The 18,960-nt window shown below is 40.2% G+C and overlaps 2 protein-coding genes and 1 long non-coding RNA gene across 14 annotated transcripts in view; 2 read left to right on the forward strand and 1 right to left on the reverse strand.

Moving 5' to 3' along the window:
- Positions 1-5,582, forward strand: part of ninl (ninein-like) — a 124,509-nt gene extending 118,927 nt beyond the window's left edge. For 5 of the 8 annotated variants that reach the window (XM_057849499.1, XM_057849500.1, XM_057849503.1 and 2 more), the window contains 2 exons: positions 1,928-2,107; positions 3,761-5,580. In XM_057849499.1, coding sequence (XP_057705482.1) covers positions 1,928-2,107; positions 3,761-3,952 — 372 coding nt within the window. In that variant the 3' untranslated portion in view covers positions 3,953-5,580. Of the gene's footprint in view, positions 1-1,927; positions 2,108-3,760 lie in introns of all 8 variants that reach the window. The other 3 variants (XM_057849501.1, XM_057849502.1, XM_057849504.1) reach the window with 3 other exon arrangements.
- Positions 5,583-6,110: 528 nt separating this feature from the next.
- On the forward strand, positions 6,111-18,001 carry LOC130923671 (uncharacterized). Of its 3 annotated transcripts, none has more exons than XR_009064741.1 (12): positions 6,111-8,654; positions 9,162-9,289; positions 9,448-9,585; positions 9,687-9,760; positions 10,039-10,142; positions 10,218-10,272; positions 10,391-10,807; positions 11,157-11,228; positions 11,316-11,385; positions 11,549-11,635; positions 11,736-11,847; positions 11,945-18,001. It is a non-coding gene; the product is annotated as an uncharacterized LOC130923671 (long non-coding RNA). The 3 variants fall into 3 exon arrangements; XR_009064742.1 differs by having other exon boundaries at positions 11,569-11,635; XR_009064743.1 differs by lacking the exons at positions 11,157-11,228; positions 11,316-11,385; positions 11,549-11,635; positions 11,736-11,847; positions 11,945-18,001 and having other exon boundaries at positions 8,293-8,654; positions 10,429-10,498.
- The window catches only part of trappc11 (trafficking protein particle complex subunit 11), a 151,044-nt gene continuing 147,560 nt past the window's right edge, over positions 15,477-18,960 (reverse strand). For 2 of the 3 annotated variants that reach the window (XM_057849497.1, XM_057849495.1), the window contains 2 exons: positions 18,299-18,463; positions 15,477-15,803 (listed from right to left, as the gene is read on the reverse strand). In XM_057849497.1, the coding sequence (XP_057705480.1) occupies positions 15,793-15,803; positions 18,299-18,463 (176 nt within the window). In that variant the 3' untranslated portion in view covers positions 15,477-15,792. The remainder of the gene's footprint in view (positions 15,804-18,298; positions 18,464-18,960) is intronic. The other variant, XM_057849496.1, reaches the window with a different exon arrangement.

The raw sequence follows: 18,960 nt of genomic DNA on the forward strand, positions 1-18,960 counted from the left end.
CACATCTGGCAGTGCAGGATTTGAGTCCCTGGCGGTGCATTGTGTTACTGATAGTAGCCTTTGTTATTGTGGTCGCCGCTCTCTGTAGGTCATTCACTAGGTCCCCCTCTGTTGTTCTGGGATTTTAGCTCCCCGTTCTTGTTATCATTTTGACTCCACGAGGTGAGGAGAGAGTTGAAAGTCCGTGTTGCCCAACGACAGCCTGAAAACATCACTGCTCTAGAGGAGATCTGCATGGAGGAATGGGCCAAAATACCAGCAACAGTGTGTGAAAAGCTTGTGAAGAGTTACAGAAAACGTTTGGCCTCCGTTATTGCCAACAAAGGGTACATAACAAAGTATTGAGATGAACTTTTGGTATAGACCAAATACTTATTTTCCACCATGATTTGCAAATAAAATCACATTGTTTGATTTTTAAATAATTTATTTATTTATTTTTATATTTTTCCACATTCTGTCTTTCATGGTTGAGGTTTACCCATGTTGACAATTACTGGCCTCTCTAATAATTTCAAGTGGGAGAACTTGCACAATTAGTGGTTGACTAAATACTTATTTACCCCACTGTACCTGCAGTTGGCAATGGTCATTAAATTGGCTTTAGGTGGCATTAAATGTGATTTGCTCATACCTGTAGAAATCCTGTTACAGTATTGACTATAGTTATATCTTGTATTTTAACAGATTTTTGTTGCTGTAGTAGTACTGCATTTTACCTTCTTGATGACAAATGGCAGACAACATACAAAAATTTGATAGTCCGGTGCAACTGGTGTAGTTTTTCTTTGTCTGATGAATTTTGTGACTAGTTTGATTATTACTTCATTGAGACAGGCCTTGTTCAAACTGGCAGCCAAACGGGATTTTTAGCCGATCCAGATTGAAACTAGATGGTCCTTTTGTAGTCTGAACAGTCACAAAGGACATAAATCTGATTTTTGTGACTGATTGAAACCACATACGGTTTGATATCCGATATGGATAACAGGCTTCTCAATCTGCAGTTCTGAAGGGATTTTACTATCTGTGATATTAATCTATGCGATGGAAAACTCAATTGGGCTGAGAGCGCCAAACAAAGTGCAGAGCGGTTAAAAACAACAGAGCACGCTGAGGAAAACGGCAGTATATACCAGGATTTCCCCTAGGATTTTTTTGAAGCTGTGGTGGTGGTGGTGGGCTGCATCGGAGTCGGACAGCGTGCCGCGGCGAAATTATTTCATATCATGACAAATAAGTTTTTTTTTCCATCTCTAACTGACATTGTACAGTTCTGTACATTGTACAGTTGACCAAATGTCTGTGTTCGTTGCAGAGAAATCTCTTGCAGTTCAAACCCTGCATGTACTCTATGAATTGGACATATGGTCTGTAAAATAATTGGGTAATGTGGGACGCTTGGCTTGTGGTGAACAAAACAATAAAAAAAAAAAAAAAAAACATGGAAAAAAAAAAGGCAAATCAACAAGATTTGCTACGTTCATTCCCTGCTAACCTCAGAGTTCTAATGGACTGTATGTCTACAGGTGATAAACTGATTTCTGAACATTTTCCTACAAAAATTAAACTTGCAAAAATTAAACGTGTGACTTTTTTTTTCTGACACGTTTTGACTAGTTGGACTTGTAGTCCAAAGTAATTTATCGTCTGAAAAATACAGTATTCAATAAGGATTAGCTCAAGGCTCAAAATAGCGTGATGACTTACAGTCTGGAGAGATTTATGTATTTTTGTCTGATGGATTTTTTGACCAGGTCAGAGAGTCCAGTGTCCGGAAAATACAGTAAAATAGATGTCTACTAATGAAGTAAAAACTAACCGTTTATGTTCAGGTGCAGCAGCTGCTCCAAGATCAGCAAAAGTTGAAAAGCCAGGTTAGCCATCTTTGCGTTCGCCAAGGTAATGTCGCTTCCGTCTCTCCCAGGCCGACGCGGCGCGGCCGGAGGAAGAGACCCGGCACGGCCCGACTTCCTCCGGCGCGTACTTCTCGGAGCGGCACGAGAAGGCGGCGCGGGCAGCGCAGCAACGGTCAAGAGAGCTCCAGGCAAAACTCGTCGTGTGTCGCGACGTCCTGCGCCAGAAGGTCCTGCAGCTTCAAGGACAGGTCGTCAACCCGCTCGTCTTTCTAATCCATCTTAATTCTGTCGAATTCCTTGAGTATTAGGGCCCAACCAAGAAAGGGAAAAAGAATAAATTTGAAATATTAAGAAAGGCTTTAGGCCCAATTAATATACCTGTAGAGGTATGGAAGTGTCTAGGAGAGGTAGCAGTAGAATTTCTGGGTTGTTACACAGGATCTTAGATAGTGGGAAGATGCCTGAGGAATGGAGAAGTGTGTCTGTGCCAATTTTTCAGAACAAGGGAGAGTTGTGGCAACTACAGATGCCATCATGGGGGGAAAAAACCCATACAAAAACATTGGGATAACGTTTAAAAGGTGTTAGGAAAAACTGAAAAATAGGCCTGGAAAGTCCTAAAAAGTGCTTGAATTTGGCCAGGGTTTAAGAACCCGGAATATCATGACTGTTTAAATTGTAATATTACGAGAAAAAAGTACAACAATAGTCACAGTACTACATAACTGTATGTAAGATTGAAACAAATCATAATTATACGTGATATGACGTGATTAAAGTCGTAGTAATACGACTTACTTGTGATATTACAACTTTACAGAGATCCCTTGCCAAGTTTTGCTTCAAAATTTGCGGTTTGTTATTCGCGGGACTTTAAAGTATTCGTGAAGTAATAAAAATTTAAAAGTATGCGTTTTGAGATGTGAGAGAGATCGTTTGGCCGCAAAACACACTGTACATGACTCAGGGGCTATGTACATACTCATGCGAGGCTGTATGATTGGTTCCTAGTGCAAGACACACAACAATTCCAAGGAGCACTCTCGAAGCCACCCCTGCTATGACCGAAACAACGAGACCGCCAATAAGAGGGGCTTTATTCTGTGCCCTGATTGGCTGCGCACCATTAGGACCTCCCCGAATGTAAATGACAAACTTAGACCGCCAATAATAGTGGCTGATTGGCTGAGCACATCGTAGCCTCGCTCAGCCTTTAACCTTGTTTTATCTTGTCTTACGCAAAGATTTTTACGACAAGACCTCAAGGCTCGTTTTTGGCGCGACTTTTCAGCTACTATTTGAGAGCACCCAAAGCCCACGACAAAACCTCCACAACAGCCGGGGTAATTTTAATTCTACATTGTTTTTTACCTGAAAATGGGGCATTCTATCTTGCCAAACACCTCCAGGACTATTTTTACCTGCACCCAAGCCCGGTGCAAAACTTCAACACCTCCGAAACGGAGCACCGCCAAACCTCCACAACCTCGTCGAGGGGATATTAAGCGGTACTTTTCTTCATGTAAACTTGCTTCAACAGCACCCAAAGCCAGCTATAAATCCTCACGCTCGTGAGTGGACCGCCATGACATCCAGATGTGCCGACTGACTGCATAAAGACAGTAAATACTGTAAATAGATGTAAATACAGTGCATGTGAACTATACATGTAAATAAACTGTTTACTTTTGATTTTTTTTTTTTTTTTACATTTTATTCTAATTTTAGGGGGAAAGGGGGGCTACTTTGTGGTTTTTCACTTTTCGCGCGGGGTTCTGGCCTCCATTAACTGCAAAAAACTGCCCTTCACCCCCCCACCCCCTTTTTTGATTTGGACCTAACACTCTGTCATCCGTCTTTGACTTTGGAGTTGAATTCCTTTTTTGTTCATGGTCTCTCAGATGGCTAAGAACGTCAAGTCCAGCGCTATGTTGAAGGAACTCTACGTTGAGAACTCACAGCTGAGCCAAACTCTGCAGCTGAGTGAGCGGGACCGCTGCGAGCTGGGCCGTCGCCATGCCCTGCTGGAGGAGAAGTTGCGGGTCCTCCACCAGCTGCTGAGGGACCTCCTGCTGGCTGCCCTCCACCCGTAGAAGAGCCACAAACCTTTTTCGCTTGCAATAAATGTTTGGATTTTAACGGATCTGCGCCTCATATTTAGCCACATTGCATTGCCTGAGGTGGCTAAGTAGCCAAAAATGGTACTCGAGTAAGAGTCAAAGTACATTGGTACCTCTACGTACGAAATTGGTTCTGCAAGTAGATTCTTAACCTGAAAATTCTGTAAGTAGAGACATTTTCCATGTAAATGGCCAACTCATTTCCAAGCCCCCCTAAAATTCAGACACAAATCTTTTATGAAGCATAAAAATGCTTTAAAACGTAATAATTACATGTTACAATTAGATTATTGCACAATAAAGAAAAAATAATGATGGTCATGCCCTCATTAGTCACCAATTGTTTAAATTTTTGCTTTGTGTCGATGCTACTTGCCTCATCAACCTCAACCCGAACAACAGTGAATTCTAGTCCTCTTTTTGAACTTCTCGAACCATTCACACAATGCCTTAAACTCCCGGTGTTGTTCTTGCGCCGACATGTGTTACAGCCATATTCTGTGGCGAAATGAACCAAACGCACCCCTTTAACCCATCACTTTCTTGGGGACCCATAGTGAATAAAACTTAAATTCTTCTCATGAGCGTACGTATTATTTTGAATTTACTTGCTCCAGTCAAGTCTTATCACATGATGAAGCCAATCAATGATAGTCAACTGATAAATTTAATTCAAAAATGTGAAAAAAAATTATTCCATTCACATTATGCAGAAAATCAAGCCGTGTCCACCTGTCTACTAACTGATGGGAGTCTTAACATGAGGCGGTAAGAGGATTATTTTCGGGGAACCGTGTGGAAAAAGTCTGGATACATTTTGATGTCACTGGACAAGTCTGCCCAATTGGAAAGGTTCTTAACTGGCCACAAGTTTGTGTTAGTAAGAGGTTAAGAGTTAAGAGAAATTGACCTTTCGTTCATCAACACGGAGAGCAAAACATAATTGTCCGTAATCTCGTCCTCCGCACGTGTTCCTCAATATGAAGCATTGCAAGAGTTAGTAAATAAATGGAAGCAAAACCACCTTTTTAATAATTAGATCTAAACCCACTGCGAATGATTTTTTTCATCTTTTTGTTGTTGTTTACACTCACATATACAACATACTGTAAGTAAATTTAAACATAACAGACAAACCTAATAGACATGACTCATACAGTACATCTGAAATTACAATCACAAAGGAAATGTAAGTAAAAAGAAAGTTAAACATATGGTCAGTTGTTTCAATGTCTTCATGACAAAAATGCCGTTGTTGTGGTCCAAATTAAAGTGGAGCCTTAAGAATTTTGAAGAGGGGTATATTCTATCAACAATTTTATAATGAACTTCCTTTGACTTTGGTGGAATGGGAAATGTAAAGAATTTGGATCTCGATTTTTTTTTTTTTCTTCAGAAAAATATTGCATAATTGAAGTTGTAGTTGAAGAAAATGGGTACAATTCATCCATAAAAAATTGTTAAATTTTGACATTGGGTTTTTAAAATCACTCATGATCACCCACTACGAAGGTATTCATGTTGACACCAAATGGAAACATTGGGCTCATGTGTAACGTCGGAACAAACATGCACAGATTAGGCACTTGACTTTGTTGGGACTAACTAAATCAAAGTGCTTCCATGCATAGGACCGTGCTCTTTTGTTGGGCACTTGATCCATATTGAATGGTCGTGGCTGTGCAGCATGACACTCAATAAATCACTGTATTAACAGTGTCAGACAGACAGCTGCCTATCAATGTAATGTGTAAGGTTGTGTCCCGTTTTCGGAACACTGCTTTGACACGCCTCCGCTTCATTTGCTTGAATCGGATTCGAGCAGGAAGGCTCGAGCGTACCATCTCTCAATACAATATTGTTCTGATCATTTGATTTCTTGTTCTTTGTGTACTTTGTACTGTGTATTTTTTTTCTATGTATTTCATCTGTACATTACAGAGATCCCTCTCCAATTTGCTTTGGAATTTGCATTTTCAGTTATTCGCAGATTTTTGAGATAACTATAAGGCTCCCTTGACACCTGTGCATTGCATCTTTATCAATGTGCGCAAGTGTTTCTTCATCATCATCAGTCAGGGAAAAAGCCACCGGGGTTCTATGTGTTATTTCAAAATGTTAAGATGTATACACTCACCGGCCACTTTATTAGGTACACCTGTCCAACTGCTCGTTAACACTTAATTTCTAATCAGACAATCACATGGCTGCAACTCAGTGCATTTAGGCATGTAGACATGGTTTAAGACAATCACCTGCAGTTCAAATCGAGCATCAGTATGGGGAAGAAAGGTGATTTGAGTGACTTTGAACGTGGCATGGTTGTTGGTGCCAGAAGGGCTGGTCTGAGTATTTCAGAAACTGCTGATCCACTGGGATTTTCACGCACAACCATCTCTAGGGTTTACAGAGAATGGTCCGAAAAAGAAAAAAATATCCAGTGAGCGGCAGTTCTGTGGGCGGAAATACCTTGTTGATGCCAGAGGTCTGGTTCGAGCTGATAGAAAGGCAACCAAGGTAGGCAGAAGAGCATCTCTGAACGCACAGTATGTCGAACTTTGAGGCAGATGGGCTACAGCAGCAGAAGACCACGCCGGGTGCCACTCCTTTCAGCTAGGAACAGGAAAACACAAGCTCATCGAAATTGGACAATAGAAGATTGTAAAAACGTTGCCTGGTCTGATGAGTCTGGATTTCTGCTGCGACATTCGGATGGTAGGGTCAGAATTTGGCGTCAACAACATGAAAGCATGGATCCATCCTGCCATGTATCAACGGTTCAGGCTGGTGGTGGTGGTGTAATGGTGTGGGGAATATTTTCTTGGCACTCTTTTGGCCCCTTGGTACCAATTGAGCATCGTTGGAACGCCACAGCCAACCTGAGTATTGTTGCTGACCATGTCCATCAGTTTATGACCACAATGTACCCAACTTCTGATGGCTACTTTCAGCAGGATAATGCGCCATGTCATAAAGCTGGAATCATCTCAGACTGGTTTCTTGAACATGACAATGAGTTCACTGTACTCAAATGGCCTCCACAGTCACCAGATCTCAATCCAATAGAGCATCTTTGGGATGTGGTGGAATGGGAGATTCGCATCATGGATGTGCAGCCGACAAATCTGCACCAAGCGTGTGATGCCATCATGTCAATATGGACCAAACTCTCTGAGGAATGCTTCCAGCACCTTGTTGAATCTATGCCACGAAGAATTGAGGCAGTTCTGAAGGCAAAAGGGGGTCCAACCCGTTACGAGCATGGTGTACCTAATAAAGTGGCCGGTGAGTGTACATGTACACATTATTTTCTTTTATATAGGGCGGAAAACACTCAGGTGACTTGAAGTTCCGCTCTGAGATTTGACCAAGTTTCAAAATTGTCCGATATGCACGTGTGATACATCATTGGAAAGCTTAAAATCTCAATTTTATGGGGGAAGAAAATTTTTGAACAGGATGGCATTTAAAAAACAAAACAACAAAAAATTTAAACAGCGAAACCCTATCTGGAGGTGAGAGCATGCGAGAGCAGAATTAAAGACGCCACTGTGGTGACCACTAGCTTTTGACGGAATTCACCTAGGGAACTTAATGTTGGGTATGTTGTGTTCCGGGGTATGTTGTGTTCTGGGGGTAAACTAAATTTTGCCGTGCGCCTTTCCGGCACAAACACTTAAGAGCCGTGTGCGTTCCGGCTGAGTTAGCAGAGTCATGAGCGGCCGAGCAAGATACGAACGTCTACTCAACGAGCCATCAAGACTCAAGAACATCCATCCGCCACACTGGTGACCCCGACTTGCCTCGCTGAAGTCTCAGGCATTTTTAGGAACACTTTAAGCAATGGCGGCCACTAGGTTTCTCTAGCTAGCGATGTTTAACGAGTCTTCTGTGGCCGCGTGGTTCGCATGCACGGAGGCGCAGTTCGCCCTCCACAGTATAGCCGATGATACCATGCGCTTCTACCACGTGGTGGCCGCGCTCGAGTACTCAACGGCGGTCAGAGCACAGGCTTCGTGGTTTTTCCGCCGAAGGTGGACAAGTATACGGGGCTCAAGGCGCACCTTCTCAGAGTTTATGAACAGTCACATAAATTGACTTTGAAGACGCCCAAGGTGCCCACCGAGGTTCCCGCCAATGATGGCGGCGCTTCCGTCCCGGTTCCTCGCAGTCGTACTTCTGTACCCGCGCCACCACAGCACGCTTCTGCTCTGGCACTTCCCGAGGCCGACGTTGTTGTCTCGCCTCTATGGGGTCAGATTAGTCTCATAAGTACACACATTCATTTAACAGGAAACACACACGTATTGTGGGATTCGTAAACACATAGCACGCGAAACACACACACATTGTGGGATTCGTAAACACATAGCATGCGAAACACAAACGCATTCATCAAATGTGTGTGTGAATTGTTTTACGCGCATTTGTAACGTGCTTCCAATTTCAAATTCCCACTTACGAGTGTGTTGATCGTTTTGATACTCGTCATGCGCAACTAAGAAGAACACATGCATTTTTTTAACTGGAGCCCGTCTTCAGCCAATCAGACGTCTTCTTCTTAAACAGCCAATCACAAGGGCTGGGCTGTTTCATTACGTCACTGCTGTGCGCCTTCAAGTCCGGCTGGAGATTCCTTTTATACTACGACGCAGTTCCTGCTGTAGTCGTGCAGGTGAGTAAATTTCTAAAGTATTTTCTTTTTATAGTGCCTTTTGACCACTAACCTCTGTAAGCAATTACATATACACGAAATACTTAATTGGAATATTGTTGATATTGCAAGACAAAAGCGTAATGAAGTTAATGTCTCATGATAAGGAGTAAACACGTGCTTCCTTGCTTCTATTGTTGTCGTTGGAAGGGAGTAATATTTCTAAAGTATATTCATTGTATAGTGCGTTTTGTCCGCTAACCTCTGTAAGCAAATACATATACACGAAAGACTGAATTGGAATATTGATGATATTGCAAGACAAAAGCGTAATGAAGTCAACGTCGAATGATAAGCAGTAAACATGTGAGTCGCCAAGGTTTTAATGGCGATTTGAAAAAGCTAAGTCCTATATATATTAGAAATTTTCGAAAAAGCTTAACTGCTAATCATTGTTTTCGGGAGTGTATGTATAAAGTATTTGGAAGTCATTTTTCAAAGTTGTCTTTCTGTGCATGTGCTTTACAGTTGGTGTACAACATGGAGAAGAGGTTCCAGGAGATTTTCAATTTTATGTCTAGGAGTGAATTCCCTAATTTATAGTGAATCTCAGAAATGTGCTTTAAAAAGACATATGCAGAAGCTCAAACTGAAGGGTGAGTAGGCAAAGTATTTGTGATGTTGCTGTTATTTATAATTATATATATAATATATATATATATATATATGTATATATACACACGTGTGTGTGTGTGTGTGTGTGTACAGCTATATAATTGTTATTTGTGTGTATTTGTGTTTATATGTGATCCAGTCCCGAACAGAAGCACGATCACTGTTTAATGAAGTACACTCGGCTTCAATTGGTGCACACACAGGCACTGTTAAAACCAGATCCTCAACGTACTCCAGAAATTATTGGGATGGCATGACAGTGGACATTGACTAATGGGTATGTGATGGTTTATTTCTGCATTTTGTCACTAACTAATTTTGGTCAGCTATTTCAGATCTTATTAACCTGACCCGTTTCTCATGACGATTTGTTTTAAGGTCTGAATGCGACGGATGTCAGAGGACTGGTAACTCTTTGGCTGTGTGTGACACAGCCATTACAAAGCATTAAGGTATATTTTTATAGTGACCGTGTGTAATCAAATAAAGAAATGTATTTCTGGTTTTTATTACATGCGTGAAAAATTGGAAACAGCTTTGTCTAATGTCACGCATGTATTTAATATTTGGACATGCGTGAAAATTAGGTTTTTATGTGTTCCCTTAATATCAAGGTGGGAGCCATCTACCCAGATTAAGTTAAAAACTTCAAAGATAAAACATGGTGCTCTTCAGATTGTGTAGGAATAGCTGTAAGAGATATGTTCAATATTGGATTTGCCTTTCACAGGTGTCTGCTGTTTGGGAGTTGGTTGGGATAGACCTGACTGGGCCTCTCCCAAAAACCAAGGATGGCTTTCAGTACATTCTTACTGCCACCGATTATTTTTCCAAGTGGGTTGAGGCCTTTCCTTTAAAAACCAAAACAGCATCAGAAGTGGCATAACGGATCTGCTCAATTGTTTATAGACACAGATGCCCCCAAAGAATCCTGTCCGACCAAGGAAGAGAATTTGTCAATTAGGTATCTGAATGCATTAAATTATTTTCACAGTGGGATTTTGGCATTGTTGTTTTCCCCCTTTTTTATTTATTTTTTATTTTTTTAAATTGGATTTATTTACAATGTATCAATTTTTCAGCTCAACGATAACCTTTGTGCCCTCCTGTGCATTGAAAGGAGTGTTACAGCTGCATATCATCCTAAGACGAATGGGCTGGATGAGAGGACAAATAGCAACATAAAACGGCAAGTTTTTTGTTGTTGTTGTTGATGTTCTAAAATGTATATCTAATTGTACCCTTCTACTTCGTACAGCTCTTACAAAATTGGTGAACGACCGACAGGATTTGTTTGGTGGTCTGGCCTATTCAGTAGATAATTTTGACCGGATGGTCATCTGGTCAAGTGCCGTTTTTGATTTAACAATGTTGTGTTTTCAGTTAAATTACTGTGGGCTGCAGAGGACCAAGGCAAGGTGGAGGCTGTCGTTGGACCGTATAAATTATATGACACGTCTTTTCATACGCTAAAAGGCAACGGCTGGCTGTCTGATGAAGTCAGTGGGAGCAATAAGTATTTCAATTCAATTCAATTCAATTTTATTTGTATAGCCCTCAATCACAACAGAGGTCTCAAAGGGCTTTACAGAGGCAATATGATACACAATTAGAAATGAAGCAACAAAGATGAATAGATACAGTTCAAGTCCTGGGTATTTAGCAAATAACAAAGATTCTTGCCTTTTGCCAATTTTTTAATTTTTTTTATTTTGCTATGCAAGTAATTGATGCATACATGCATATCCTCATTGAAAGGCAGCAGGCAAGTGCTGGATATAGTTTTTCTCAATGCATTTATTTTTTGCCGGAGTATAGTTGTAATGTTGTTACCCCTTTTTTTAACAGGAGCCCATTCACCAACTCTCTGCTGTGGTAGCTGGGAGTCTGCTTTTGGGAAAATTTCAGCCTGTTAGAAAGGTCATCTATTTCATGCCAATATTTAGCTATATTATTTTAACGCCAGTAACCCAAAATAACAATAATTTGGTATTGTATGTTCTTCAGAGGAAATTCCCTATTGAAAAAATGTGGATTTGTCCTGTCCTGTCCTGTATGCGCTCATTGGATTTTAGTGGTTAGTGGGTTTCTTATATTTTCTTAAGACCTACCGATTCTGGAAAGTATTATATATAGCTATTAATTTAGCTGATGCCATACAGAAGTTAAATTTCATTAGTAAGTTAACTACATAAATCTGTCATTGTGCAGAATTACACAAAGGAACTAACCTTTTATAGATTGTCCACATTTCTGACAGAACACTGGTGATCATCGATCCCTTGAGTAACGAGGACAAATATGAGCAAAATCTTGCGGAATTGGAGGTAACCGCTTCAGAAAGTTTAAATTCCTAGTATTATGTTAATATGGAAGTTAAAAGTTCAATGTCCATGTTCATTGTTTTGCTTATAAAACAATAATTAGGAACTTCTTGAGGTTGGCGGGCCGTGAGTTCCAAATAGAAACTTGGACTACCAAAACTTTGGCCCATAACAAGCAGCAGAACAACAGTAGCTGTGGGGTTTTCACATTAAAGGTAATGATTTTAAGATTTCGGAGTCTCTGCAATAAAACTTTGCTGCTGTTGTTGTTTAGCACTGATATGTAACAGAACGCCTAAAATGCCATTTCAGTTTGCGGAAGAGTATATGGCCAATGGAGATCTCAGGCACAACCAGACCCACCTTCCCGAAGTTCTGAAGGCTCGAGGAGATATAGCCTGTGCCCTCCAACAGGCTGGGAGTCTGAGATGTCTATTTAAATTTTAAAAAATGTCTGAAACTTACTTGGTCTCCTCACCTCACATAATTGAACTCCTGATTGCTCTCGGTGTCACTATTTACTTTCAAAGGCATCCAAAGAACAGATCTGAGGATTTGCTGCTGCGCTTTATCCTCTCTTGCCATCATTGATCACTTATTAGGTTTGTCACGATAAAAAAAGTGTTTAAAAAGGTAAAATTCATGTGGCAGGTCTTAACCCCTTAATGCCTGCAATATGAAGCAATTGTCAGAGGATCACAAAATGTGAAAAATAAGGTCTTAAACCTTTTTTCCCAAATTTGTAAAGAAAAATGTAATAAGCGCTCTAATATCTATTTTCCTTGTTGTTAGCTTTTTTTTTTTTGAGGAAAGAGTTCTAAATTCTGAATTTGTCTCAAAATCATGAAATCCTAAGTGTATCAAATGTGATACATTTGGCAAGAAAGGGTTAAGCTCTGTTGCTCCAAGTCTTTCAAAAAATATATATTTTTATATCCGTAATAGACTACCATCCTTTAAATAGTACTGTCACTGTAGGTAGCATTTTTAACAGGCTTATAATGTCTATTTTTTTTCCTTTTAAAATGGTCTTAAATTGGTTTAAGCATAGACATCACAATCATACATTAAGAAGTCTGGTTTAAGTCTGAATTTTCCCAAGTATGACTTTCAAATAGGCTTGAAATGGAGAAAGTAGTCTTAAAAAGACTTATTTAGCGGACAAAAAGCCTGTTAAAAATGTGCCACATATAGTACAGTATTAGACATCTAATCTTGCTCTCATCATCCCTCTGCTGAGCGGTTCAATGAGTTTTTCACTAGTTGACATCCAATCCATTTGAAGTGCATGGGAGGTCCTCCCACTCAAAATGGATGGGACGTCTTCAGCTGTCAATGACAGAGAAAGGCAAAACCGTTAAACGACGTAAGCCTATTAAAAATGCTAATCGTAGTAAAATATCATTACGTGTACTTGATAAGCCTGCTGTGGACAACACACTCGCATGGAACCAACGATGTCAGCATGCAATAGAATTTCCAGTTGAAAGAGGTTTGGATAAGATGTCCATTGGCTCCTCCAGTATTGAAGAAAATTGGCATTGCGTGCCATGTTCGGCTCAGCCATGCATCGGTGCACTTTTGCAATTTCATCTACAGTTGCATTGCCTCCTTGACTCCCCACTTCGTCATCTAAGTGCTACCATAGCCCATCAGTAAGAAATTGAAGTGGATAAAAAATAAATTATAGCTTAATTACAGATTTCTAATAAATTACATAAAAAGTGACTGTGGGAAAGTAAAGGAATGGCTCTATACCTGTGTTTATTTTGGGATTATCAGAAACTTCATTCTCATGCTTTGCCCAATAATGCTTCAGCATTGAGGAGGTGGCAACTGTTTGTATATGACAGGTTAGTCATATACAAACTACAAATGTGACATTTCATCTGCAAAAAAATAACTTTAATAGTAAAATCCAAAGTTTTGAAGCCGGGCTGCGCTTCAATTAACACGGCCCGACCAGGACTCGAACCCACGCGCACAACGCGTAGTTGACGAATGGTGTTTGCTTTGACCACTAAGCTAGCAGGTCACAGTTTGTCATTCCTTCTTGAAGGTAATACAACGCAAACGACGGACCAACGTGCACCCGTCACACTTATAAACTAAGATTTACCTTAAAATTAATTGTATTTTGAATGGAAGATGACAAGTGCGTTTCCCTGTCTTACGTCCATTTCCACAGCATGTAGACAACGAGGAAGTAACCGTGAGATGTGGATTGTTTCAGCAGCTCCATCGCGTTGACAGACGCGCTTCCTTTTGAACCAGTTTGCCGCGTCATGACTGTGTCGACACAGTTCAATGAGTTCATGCATCGGTCACGTGATTTTCTTGTAGCGATACGCGCACCGACGCAGGGGTTCCGCCATGAGCTCGGCGCGCGCGCCGGCGCATTAGTATCACTGGACCCATCACTATTAATTACCTTTGTTTTATGGCCGGGTTGAGACAAAAGCGGTTGCGTGACATCTGGGTTTCCAGGGCAAAACGGACATATTAAAAATAGTTCGGGGGCAGTTATTTGGCTTACAATACAGCAGTTTATTTTAAAGAGGAGTGCAAGAGCAGATACTGCTTTTTCAATCATGTTTTCCCCCATATATATGTATAATTCACAATTTTTACATTTGTTCTGCTTAATAATTTACATAGGTTTTTTTTTTTTTTTTTTTAATTATTATACTTTGGGGGTGGGAGCACACATATGTTCCTTTCCAAAGTTGTTAAATCTGAATAAATACATTGAAGATTTTTTTTTTTTTAATGTAAATAGGCTCCGCCTCTTGTTTGCAGATTTTCTCAGGGGATTGTGGTCCCCACTAACTGCGAAAAACGAGGGACTGTATATACATGGAGTCACCATTTGCAAAAATGTTATCACTGAGGGGACTTTGAACCCACCAAAATTCTTTAAAAAAATAAAAGTATACCTCAGTTTATTTTTACACTTAAAAAAACACAAAAAAACGACCAAACACGCACGCTCCTCCACACAAAAAAAGGTTCAGGACTTTAAGGGTTAAATAATTTAAATTTTAATTATTATTTTAAATTAAGCAGGAGAGATGTTTATTCCAGTACATGTTGTATTAAAATACATAGCTGATAATTGTTTTTTCATCTACTTATGTCACTTAAATATGTACTTCATTAATTCAGGTTTCAGTAAAATTATTAATGGGGGAAAAATCACTCTTCACATCCCCCCAAAATAATTCTCCAGTCCCGACACAATCCGGAACCTCTCAAAGTGTTTTATCCCTTTAGTCCAGTCTTCTGCCTCGAAGGAAAACTTTTTTTGTGGCTTCACTTGAAGCTGTGCCATATTGATGACTGAGCTTGACTTTTGCCCACGCCTTCTTATGATCCTAGCTTTGGAAGAAAGACGTTATTTGCGGTTTTCCTGACGTTTTGCAGTGGTGACTTGTTAATGCCAGTTGCGTCTTTCAAGTACGTCTGACACCATGTTCTATTGTTTAATAGGTACATAGAAACCTTTATGGAAACAACGGGACCACGCCAGTTAAAATAAAACACAGAACTTTTTTTTTTTTTTCCCCTTCCATCATAACCCCAGAAACATGTCTGGTTAAAGGTTCCTATTCAGCCTATTGCTACAGTAACGATGGTTGTGACAAAACTGTGCAATCCCCCTCCCCGCGCCACCACCATGGCAGCAGAATGCACTACCAACAGAGCTAAAAGCTCAGGCGAGCAGTTTCAGTCGTCATCACACTCGCTTGAAGGCATCAGGAGTGAAGTTTCCACAGCATTCATCTGCTTACACCCATTTCATTATTCCGTGTTTGCATTAAGTATCCTGCATTGACAACATTCCTTAGAATGCACACCTGAAAATTGTTTATTTAAAAATATCGAGGATGACATTTGAACACATATTTTGCATTTCCCATGTTTCTGTTGAAGACATGCTAAACATTACTAGTTTAGCTGTTTAATTCTTTAAAAATGTTATAGATTAGATTGTTAGTCGACAGCCCTGTAAATTATTAGCTTTTTGTTATTATAGTTAGACACCATTGCAGCAATCACAAAACCCAAATGAAATATCAGCACATGACTGATAAAAGATAATACTCGATTTTCTTCTTGTCAAATCTCAAGCTGCAGCCTTGGAGAAGTTGTCCATCTCTTTACCCTGTGGCTGCAAGAAAAACAAAACGATGATCATTTTTAAAACATGCAAAAGATTAAAAAAAAAAACACACAAAATGTTTGAGGTGTTCCACCCAGAATTGTGTACAAGCTATATCAGTCCAACCACTGTTCAAATGTAATACTGGTTATATTGTTGCAGCGGAAGCTGACAGATGAAGGGAATAGTGAGAGCAAATTAAAATTTGGTTGTCTCCCTGGAAAAAACAAAGTCGAAGCATAAGATTGTGCTTGATCACTTACGTACCCCAGCTGTTTGACTGATAGGTTACTCTGCTATAGTGTTCCTCTCGTTTTTTCGAGCAGTGTACAGTATATATAAACAGTGTTGGGAATAACACCGTTATAAATAACGCCGTTACATAACGGCGTTATTTTTTTCAGTAACGGGGTCATCTAACTATTTTTTCCGCCGTTACAACCCCGTTACCGTTACTGACGGTCAAATGCGGTGTGTTACTTACTCTGAATAATTAGAAGAAACTACCAGCCGACAGCCGTAGTGAGTCTACTCTGCTGTTTATTTGTCATCCAAGACTTGGGGTGCGTTCAGGTTCGAGAATAGCGCACGTACTTCTTATGACTCCAGGCTGTTTGTCTCTGCTCATTCAATTAGACAATGCTTTCCAAAGCTTGCTAACGTTTCTGTGTTTGCTACACCTGAATGCTAGCCTTGTTCCCATCCCCCACTGTCAGCCAGCAAGAATGCTGCTTCCATCTTGAGGACGGCAGACGCTTTGAGAGTGACGGGAGGAGTAGGGGGACGAGGCTACCTGAATGTTCAAGTTCAAGTTTATTGTCCCCTAAGGAGGGGAAACTTATCTTACAGCAGGTGAGCACACAGATTCACAACAACAGATAACACATACACATAAAATAACAAAGACCACAATTTAAAAAATGCTATGAACGGCTTTGCCTCTCGGTCCGAGAATTGTGCAAATTTAGCAGCCTAATCGCACTTGATAAAAAAGGAGTTCTTTGTCCTGTTGGACTCAAAACAAGGGAGTCTGAATCTCCTGCCTGAAGGGAGAACCTCAAGTGATCGGCACAGTCAAGAATGTCATTTGCCTTCCTCATAACCCGCCTCTCATAAATATCAGTTAAGGAGACCTGTGGACAACCTATTATCTTACTAGCCACCTTAACAATGTGGTTGATGTCATTTTTTTCTTTCAGGCTGATACCTCCATACCAGGCAATAAAAGCAAAAGTAAGAACAGATTCAATATAAGATTTATAAAACAAAGACAAGATATCCTTATCAACATTAAAAGAGTTCAGCTTTCTTAGGAAGTACAGTCGTTGTTGACCCTTTTTGCAGATGGTCTCTATATTTGCCTTGAATTTGAGTTTACTATCTATCACTGTGCCCAAGTATTTATACTGCTCTACCACCTCAATACTGCTACCTTTTATACGAGTGGGTTGAGGAGGAGCAGGTTGTTTTTTCCTAAAATCTATACACATATCCTTAGTTTTTGAGGTGTTGAGTTGGAGAAAAGATCTGTAACACCAACTAACAAACTCGTCTACCACAGGCCCATGCTGGGATTCATGTTTCTGCAGTAAACTGATAATGACTGTATCATCAGCATATTTCAGGATGTGTCTATTTCTATACTGACTCCCCCTGGATAGATGCGATGGAAGTGATTGTGACTGGCTGAGGGTTAGAGTCATGTGTCATGGTAAGCGAATCATAGCCAGTGTTTTCAAACACAAACCGGAACAGCGCGTGCGGCAAACACACACACGCAAAACAGATGCAGAGGGATATGATGGCAGAGCATTCAGAGGAATATATAGCATATGTCTACTTGAGCAGTTGTCTGACTAGAGATTGTGATTTATGCTACAGAGTGAAACTCACTTTATATTGTTTTACTATTGACTTTTGTTAACAAAATACTTGAAGTACAGTCTACAAGTACTGTCTACTTGACCAGTTGTCTCAGGTTGTGAGAGTTAGATTTAATTTATTAAACTCACTTTATATTGTTTACTGCTTACTGTTATTTATTTTATTGTACTGTTCATTTTTGTTGCACTTCAAGTGTAGGATAAATCTGTTGCTGGTGAGGTGCAATAAATATTACAAGGTTCTATAACACAACTACCTGTCTGTTCTTCTTTATTCAACTGACTCGAATACTGCTCAGAAAATTTCCAATTCTTTGACATACAACTTCTTTTTAAAGTAACGGCAATAGTTACTTTCCCTGGTAACTACTTTTACTATAGGGTAATTCAGTTACTAACTCAGTTACTTTTTGGAAGAAGTAGTGAGTAACTATAACTAATTACTTTTTAAAGTAACGTGCCCAACACTGTATATAAACTACTACTGTTAGGGTGTGTATTGCGTGGTGGCAATTCATGATGGCCACCTAGAATATTATAGATCATTACAGAGAGTAAGTTTGGCCTAGAAAAATCGGAGGTACAATTTGACCAGAGTCACACTTTAAACAAATGGATTACCTTGACAAAGATACGGTGAGGAAGGAAACGTCTGAGGCTGTATGCATTGGTTGTACAGCGGGACATGCAGATGGTGAGTTGTGGTAACGTTTGGTATCCCGCAATCAGTGGGTAATAGTTGTACAGCATTTGCTGCTTTAAACCAGGAAGTATACGGAGATGCACCTGGACACACACAAAATAAATAAATAAATACATTAATTAGGGAGGGGGAATATTCCTCCTCCTCTAAACCTCCGCTTAGCTTCTATTGCATACCAACCCTCCCTCTCTCCCCCAGCACCGTTTATCAACATGAGGGTCGTGGGGGTTTTGGAACCTATCCCAAATGATTTGGAGCAGGAGGCACGTAGACATTGATTGCCTCCTAATTGCACAGGTGGCGACAAAGACAGATAACCTATCAATTTCACAATAAGAACTACAGAGAATTTAGAGCTGTGATTCCACCTAGAGTTTTTTGGAACGTGGGAAGAAATTGGAGTGCTCTGAGAAAACCTATGCAGGCATGGGGAAAACATTCGGACTTCACACAAGAAGGAGGAAGTCCAGGATTGAACTGTTGATCTCAGAACTGAAGGCCGCATGCGATCCAATCATCCAATGATTCGTATATACCAGGGATCCTCAAATACAAATCTTGAAGGTCCACAATTGTTTTT

The sequence above is a fragment of the Corythoichthys intestinalis genome, chromosome 11 (assembly GCF_030265065.1).
Source record: "Corythoichthys intestinalis isolate RoL2023-P3 chromosome 11, ASM3026506v1, whole genome shotgun sequence".
NCBI classification, from domain to species: domain Eukaryota; kingdom Metazoa; phylum Chordata; class Actinopteri; order Syngnathiformes; family Syngnathidae; genus Corythoichthys; species Corythoichthys intestinalis.